Source organism: Arachis hypogaea, chromosome 16, assembly GCF_003086295.3.
Source record: "Arachis hypogaea cultivar Tifrunner chromosome 16, arahy.Tifrunner.gnm2.J5K5, whole genome shotgun sequence".
NCBI classification, from domain to species: Eukaryota; Viridiplantae; Streptophyta; class Magnoliopsida; order Fabales; family Fabaceae; genus Arachis; species Arachis hypogaea.
In genome coordinates this window covers 70,878,684-70,886,632 of record NC_092051.1, presented here as the reverse complement: position 1 = coordinate 70,886,632, position 7,949 = coordinate 70,878,684, and the positions used below count along the sequence as shown (strand labels likewise).

Here is a 7,949-nt window from a genome sequence, read left to right as displayed (position 1 = left end):
TTACATCTTTTACATATCTTTTACTTTTACATATACATTACTACGTATATTAATAAATATATATAAATTATAAATTATTTTTATTATATTAAAATTATTATATTAATAAATATTAATGCTAGTATCACCTATTTATATTTTTTATTTGATATTTTTTTTATTTATTTTATATATTATTATGAGACGATTAAATTGATAAGTTTAGATAGTTAAATATATCTACTTTTAAACCCCTATAAACAGCCAGCCAAGAAAAGCAACAAAATATTATTGAAATGAGTCATACATGCATCCCCCTAAAGTAGTGTAGTAAACTAAGCACATACATATTGCAGTTATACTAATTATCACATTTTCTCACGGCGCCCCGCATCATTCAAGGCCTCATCTGCTGCCTTTAAAGCATCTGCTGCCGCCCCAGGTCGACTCTCCTCCACTCGGATCCACACCTTACTCTCTCCGCCCGTGCCTCCTCCTCCCTCCATCCTCATCCCTTCCATTTTTCTCCTTGCTTCTTCCTCTATTCCACTCGGCTTCTCCTGTATCCCCACACACAAACATATAAAAGAATAACATATCAAATCACGAAATAAATAAATCAAATGATCATTACATGAATACGAGACTACCAATACCACACCACCTTTGCCTCATTAGTCTTCTGCATGGCTGCTTCCGTTGTCTCTGCGGCCTTCTGCTTGGTTTCCTCTTTCTTGCCGGTGAAGAAATCCATAGCTCTCTTAGCAGCATCGGCAGCTGAGTCTTTCAGCTCCCCAAGCTTCCCAATTGTCGTGTCCTTCCCCTCTTTTGCCTTCTCCGCAGTATACTCTGAGTACTCTCCAGCCTTCTGCACTGTAGCGTCTTTCGCTTCCTTTGCCTTCTCAGCACCATAATCTTTTGCATCCGTCGCCTTGTCAGCAGCATAATCCTTGTACTCTCCAGCTTTTTGCTTTGTAGCATCCTTCGCTTCCTTCGCCTTGTCAGCAGCATAATCCTTATACTCCCCAGCCTTCTGCATTGTAGCGTCTTTCGCTTCCTTTGCCTTATCCGCAGCATAATCCTTATACGCGCCAGATTTCTCCATTGTCTTGTTCTTGGCATCTATAGTCTTATCAGCAGTATAGTCCTTAGTATCTTTCGCTTTCTGAGACGCATAATCTGTATACTCACCAGTCTTGTTCATCGTTACATCTTTTGTTTCTCTCGCTTTATCAGCAGCATAGCCAGCGTACTCTCCAACTTTGGTACCTGCTTTGTCCTTCGTCTCCATTGTCTTCTCAGAAACACATTTTGCAGTGTCGCTAACCGCCTCTCCGGTCTCCTGAGTCTTCCCTACCACAGCTTCCTTTGCGTGCTCGATAGTGTCGTGCACTGCCCTTAACATGGACCCTACAACACCAGGGTTTTGCTGCTGCTGCTGCTGCTGTAGCTGGTGGTACGAAACACCTAGAGTAGCTGTGTCTCTTGCTCTGTTCACATCTTCAAGATCCTTGGCAGCAAGCTTTGCAGCGGCTTCAGCACGTGCCTTTTCGGAGTTGAGCGTGTAACCTTCGTCACGCTCTCTTTCTCTGTTTACATCGCCTATGTCCTTGGCTGCAAGCTTTGCAGCTGCCTCAGCTCTATCTTCCTTGAATTGTTGCCTCGACGCCATTAAAGAGAAGAAAATTGAAGTAGAGATAACAGAATTCAGAAGTGATTTTTCGTTTCGGTGAAGATGGATAGATAGATGTTAGTATGTGATCCAGAGAAGCAAAGTGGTTGTGTGATGTAAACAGGGATAGGAAGGATTGATTTAAGCAGAAGGATGCTATAAGGGGTGAGTAACAATGGGAGAAACTACAGCTTAAAATGGAGTGACACGTGTGTAGGAAACATCACAATGTGACACGTAAGCGTGAGACGCTCTTGAGTGGTGACATCTATCTATCTTGATTCTTGATCCAGATATGCAAGTTGCTAACTGAGAATGTTCTTTTTGAATGAGATTTGAAGGGAAGAGAAGCTGAAGCACATCCAAGACGGCAAGACAGAATGGCTGAATGGGAGTATATGGTCCACGTGTCCAATCACGTGTCATACCTCAGGCCGAGAGATTTTCTCCATGCGGCAAATAAAACTTTCCAGTTGTTTTGTAGAGGTTTTAAGTGTACTCAGAGAAAAGAGTTATGGGCTTATTACTTCATTAAGGGAAGAAAGAAAATAATGTTTAGTATTATCATGTTAAAATTCTTTTTAACAATTATAAAATAAGAATTTAGCTAACCTATTTATGTACATGATAATAAAAAAATTTAAATACTCCTATTTAAATTTTTTTTATATTTTTAATAAAATTTTTAATTTTATAATCTTAATATGTCTTAAAAATACAAAATAAATAAATCCATAACATAAATGATCTTTTTTAATTAAATAAACCCTGTTAGCTGTCTTTAAAAATAATTTTTGCTCTATCTTATTAATTCCACAAGGAAATATCGAATTCTTAAAAAGAAGAGATACGTGATAAAACTTATACTAAGAAATTAAGAATGGCCAACAGCCACTATATCAAGTATAATTATGTGATAAAAATTATACTGAGGGCTAAGCATGCCACATAGATTTTTCTTTATGACAAAATTTACAGATTACATACATAAAAATACCAAAAAGGAACGGTGGAAATTATTAAAATGAACTGGAATCCAGGCATACTGGCAAATTGGAATCCTATGCTTCCTTTTTCACTTTATCTCTGTGAATAATTTTACACAGGACAAAGAAAGAATCACATGTACCACCTTATACCGCCGAAACTAATTAATATTTGTCACCAGTGGCATAACAACAACAAAAAGCTACCAAGTTATAGATCATCATGAATTCTAAAGTTTAACCGTCTGAGCCACACGGAATGAAGGATCATATGGAATACATCAAACCTCTTTGGTGGAGAATGTACCTCAAAATGTCTCCTAATTTGTCCCACTCTTCTCTGCATCCTTATATACTGCCTAGGAGAAATGCTCAACAAAATCTCCTTCAATCTAGGAATATCCTTAACCGAAACCTCAACGGAGAACGCTTTCCAATTCAACACATCACTGAACGGAGGGACATAATGGTCCGAAATCAGCACTGGTACACAACCAGTGTAAATTGCCTCAACTACCCTTGGGCTTGCAACCTCGTACCCACTTGGACAAAGACAGAACTTGCTTTTCCTCAGCATTGTGTAGTAGGACACATCCTTTGGTAGGTACTTGTGGACCTGAATGTCCTCGCCTTTGTTCTCCCAGTGCTCCAGAAGAACGGGCCTAACGGGCCCGTGAAGCCCACCAGCAAAGAAAGCTAGAACTGGACGCTTTGATGCAGATGGCCCACCAAGGAAACCGTCTAATGTTCCGGTTAGGAGATTTATTTCGGGAAGAGACACGTCCTTTGTAGGTTTGAATCCCTCCGATGTGTTAGCATTGCACAGCACTCGAATTGAATTCTTCCCCAAGTTTGGTACCGAAAATGATGCCTCCGGCCCCTGAAAACATTACAAAAAAATTGTGCAACATTGTTACATTTCTATTACTAGTTCCATTCAGTAAACCAGACACACATAATTGAATATACGTGTAAAACTCTTTACCCAATCATGACAAGAGAGCATGAAATGATCAGCACCTAAGCTTCGGTTCCAATATGGATATCTTCCGGCTACGAGATTGACATAGTCAGTGACGGTTTTCCGTATGGGTCCGAAATCACGAGAGTCACGTACATAGACGAATTGCACCATCATTGCTACGCTAAAAGGAAGGAAGTATACATGTGCTTTCTCAGGATCTCTTGTTCGGAATCGGTCGTTCATCTCAATGCCATGGATGAAATTCCCCTCTATGGAGTATATGTTCTTGCAAGGGCCGTTATGGAACACAGGATGTTCCCCTTCTTCGTACACATATACCCTGAACTGTTTCTCCATCTCTAAGTAACTCCTGTCATAGCAATTTGTACAATTAGTATCAATTGATTAAGATTTTGGCACTATCAAATCAAATGGGTACATTTTTGTTATACTAGAAATGGCATTACTTACCTGTGAAATGCTTTAGCATTATGATACATTGGTCCAATTGGAACATAGTCTATATCTTGTAATTGACTCCTGTTTTTTGCTTCTCTAATTGCAACTCGAGCTTGTAGTAGACCAGCTTCAGTTCTATCTAAAATGCTGAATTTTCTTTGCGGCCTCGGTGTTTCAATAGGGTTGTAATAAGATTCATTCATGGAACCCACGATGGGCCAGGTTTTGGAGGAGGCATTGAGAATTCCCCCGGTGGTGTTCTGTTTTTGAGGGAGGAAAAAAAACACAATGGTTCAACATCAGCTTTAATTAATTTAACACATGACAAGATTTTTAATTAGTACAACTTTCTTTGTTTGAATCTACCTACCAAGTAGTTTCTAAAAATTCAATTTGCCAACAATAGAAGTACACACTATTGGAAGACAAAAACTAAATTAAGTTTCAGGCAAACTAAGGCAGAGATTGAGACTCTGGAGAGAAAAAAAAGACTAAATTTAAAATTTAAAAAGTTAAATGAGGATATTATTTTAAAAATAAATTATATTAAAATTTTAGTCTCTGTCCAAAACACTATAATTTTGTATTCGAACTGAAATTTTGATTCTAATTTCTAAGTACCAAACACAATCCTGAGTTTCACTCGTACAATCCCAGTTCCTACTTCCAAACTCTACCTGAAAGTGTAGTTTTACTTGCGTTAAAATAACTAATTTTTAAATCCATTATGTCTAAATAAACTACAATATTCCAAGCACGTTAAGTTTTCGACTTGGGATTAAAAAAAATAAAAATAAAAATAAAATTGCAATATGATAAAAGGATTGTCCGAAATCTGTAATTATTTCCTAGGATTGCCACACTGAGGCAACGTTTTACAAAATATATCCACGTTGATACAGCACATTGCGTTAATTGCAATGCTTCCACTCACCAATAAGCAAATTAAACAAAAGAATATATGTACTTCATATCGAGGATAATAACAGGGCTTGTTGACCTTAAATTTCTCGTCATCATTACAGAAACATATCAAATATTTATTATAATCATTTATAATTTCATTATAAAAATTATCCTAATATGAGTCTAACTTTTTTTTCCCTCACAAAACATAGAATGAGGCAGGTGATGTTATGGGTAACAAAATATTCTTTCCCGTTTTCATCCGGATGTTATACCAATAGAGTAAAGAAAATCAATTCATTCGAATTCTCGGTGTAGTATGCACAATTAGAAGAAACATGGATCTCCGGCTTTAATTACATTCTTTCCTCCTTAAATATATCAGCATAATAATTACACTCTTTCTTTCTTGAATATAAGAATATATACTATGAACATTCTAATCTTTGAAACATAATAATAATAATAATAATAATAATAATAATAATAATAATAATAATAATAATAATATTATTATTATTATTATCCATGTGAAATTGTCTTGACCAAAATAAAAAAGGAAAAGAAAAGAATAGAATTTAAGAGTAGTACTAATGAGTTTTAGGATTAGACTAACTGAAAGAAAAGAATCTCTTACAGATTGAATAAACGTTTCTATGGCCTGAATGGGAAGTGAGGGAGTAGAGGAGTGATTGAAGAGTGTTTCGGAGATTGCTTTGGCCTCCTCCTGTTTTCCGCCGTGAGCATTATTGACGGCCACCACCACCAGCCCTTCCCCGCGTTGCTTCTTCTTCACTACTTTAGTTAGCGGCGGTGACTCCACCGTGGTGACAGTAACAGAGGCATCTGAGAGGGGCTTTTTAGCAATATCAACTAAATTGGAGGGGTTGTTGGGACCTAACACTGAAATAAGCCCAGCAACGACTAGAAGAGGTAACATGAACAACAATAGCTTCGTTGATGAAGAAGAAGAATAAGACTCTGATGATGATGAGCCCCTCCACAAAAAACAATTACAACTACTGCATCTCCAGTTGTTAGCCATTGGATTTTCACATTCAATATCTTCTTTCTTTTCTTTCTCTAACTACACATACGGAAAAGTAATAACAGTTCCATCACTATCCTTTGTAGCAACAGAACAGAGAAGAAAAAGAAAGAAAGTTGAGAGAGAAGACAGAGATTGAAGAAGGTGTAGCTTTGGTGATATTGAAGAAGAAAAAAGAGGAGAATGAAGTAGGAGAAATCTTGGTAATAAATTGTTGGAATCTTGAGGCCAAGCGTCTTCATATACTGCCCTTAAAATCCGAGTTCTTGCATGCAACTTTTTTGTGTTTCCGTTTTTGCTCCTTACCTTTTGTGCTTTTGACAACATTGCCCACACCACCGATTGCTTATTTAATGGCCATGGCCTGATGGCCTCTACTTTGTTCTTTGTAATGAAAATGAAACTTTTCAATTTTGTTTTCAATTAATATATGTTAAGAATCATTTTATTTTCTCTTAATTATATATTTCATTTTCTTTTAAAATTATCCCACGTGTCATCATTTTGGCTTCGGAGGTGTCGTTTTGAGAGCTGAAGGCATAGATTTGAAGAGAATTTGATTACTTGACATGTTGGCACGCAAGAGGATGGTAACTCTATGGCCTCCATACTCCATACTCCGTACTTCAAAGACTTTGCCCTACGTTCTAACTTTTGCTGCTAACTGATGACATAGTAATAACTATGATGACCAAGTTTTAGGTTGTGTTTTTTATTAGAGATAGGACATTGAAATAAAAATATAGAGATATAAAATTGTGTTTGATAAAAAAAAATATAGATAGAAATAATATGTCTAGAAATATTAAATCAGTATATTTTGTATTTATTTTAATAGAAAAGATATGAGAACATTAATAAAGAATGCAACTTATTTTTTATTTTTTTATTATTTTTGTTGATTTTTTATAATTATATTTTTTATTATTATATTTTTTATCTCAATTTTTTTGAATGAAAAACAAATAAAAAAATAAATTAGATTTTCATAATTTATTCTAATTTATCACCAAACAAAATACAAGAACACAAAATTTTATGTCTCTATTCTTTATATCTTATTCTCAATATCTTATTCTGCCCTGTTCTCAAAAACAAACGCAGTCTTAGTTCTCTTGATTATCCTTGGTCATTACTTTCCTTACACCACCAGTACGAGTGACCAAATCTTTAATTTATTGGCAACAATCGGGACTTTTTTTAATAAATAAAATAAATATTTTAATTATGAATATATGTTAATTTAAAGATATTTATCGATTTTTATTAAATGTCTTATTTCGTTTACAGTTTGGTCATATCTCGTTTATACTATAAGTGAGATAAGGCATGAATACGTGGCAACATATCATGTTTACAAACATGATACGTGGGAAACAGCTGTTTAGTTATATCTCATTTACACTGTAAACAAGATATGGTCAAACTTATCTAGTTTACAGTGTAAACGAAATACATAGGATAAAAATATTTACACAGTAAATAAAATAAAATAGAAAAAAATCAACTCCTTATAAAAGGGTTAGGAAACTGTTAGTATTCCTTAGAAATCTCTCAATTCTTCTTTCTCTTCTGTTTTTTTTTTTCAAAAAACTTAGCAAAAATGTTTAGTGGCAGTAGTTTCTTTATTATGATGGTGTATCCAACTGTCAGATGAGAAATAGTGACAGCGGCATTATATTTGAATGTGAAAGTCTTGCGCTATTTCGAACTCGAAGAGCAAATTCGTTGTCTGACGTCGGTAGTGGTGAGAGAAAAGAGGTTGGTAGAGTTGGGTATAGGATGCTAGCACTGATGGGGAATGGTGTATTTTGGTTTCGTCTATTCAGACTCGATGGCGATGAGCATGTGTGCCTAATGTTTGATGTGCACAGCAGAATTATTGTTGAACAAGTGATGGAGCTTTCTGCAGAGGTTCGTGATGTTGGTGGTGGT

At 35.7% G+C, this 7,949-nt stretch overlaps 2 protein-coding genes across 2 annotated transcripts; both read right to left on the bottom strand.

Moving 5' to 3' along the window:
• Positions 1 to 251: 251 nt before the first annotated feature.
• On the bottom strand, positions 252 to 1,981 carry LOC112754347 (uncharacterized). Its single transcript, XM_025801960.3, has 2 exons — positions 644 to 1,981; positions 252 to 539 (listed from the first exon to the last, which is right to left on the bottom strand). Exons 1-2 carry the CDS (start codon positions 1,649 to 1,651, stop codon positions 348 to 350), a joined length of 1,200 nt encoding a protein of 399 aa, XP_025657745.1. The 5' UTR covers positions 1,652 to 1,981; the 3' UTR covers positions 252 to 347.
• A 569-nt stretch (positions 1,982 to 2,550) lies between these two features.
• On the bottom strand, positions 2,551 to 6,389 carry LOC112754346 (probable glycosyltransferase At5g03795). The gene is made up of 4 exons (XM_025801959.3): positions 5,604 to 6,389; positions 4,073 to 4,320; positions 3,623 to 3,971; positions 2,551 to 3,517 (listed from the first exon to the last, which is right to left on the bottom strand). The coding sequence occupies exons 1-4, from the start codon at positions 6,009 to 6,011 to the stop codon at positions 2,849 to 2,851; spliced, it is 1,674 nt and encodes a 557-aa protein (XP_025657744.1). The 5' UTR covers positions 6,012 to 6,389; the 3' UTR covers positions 2,551 to 2,848.
• Positions 6,390 to 7,949: the final 1,560 nt, after the last annotated feature.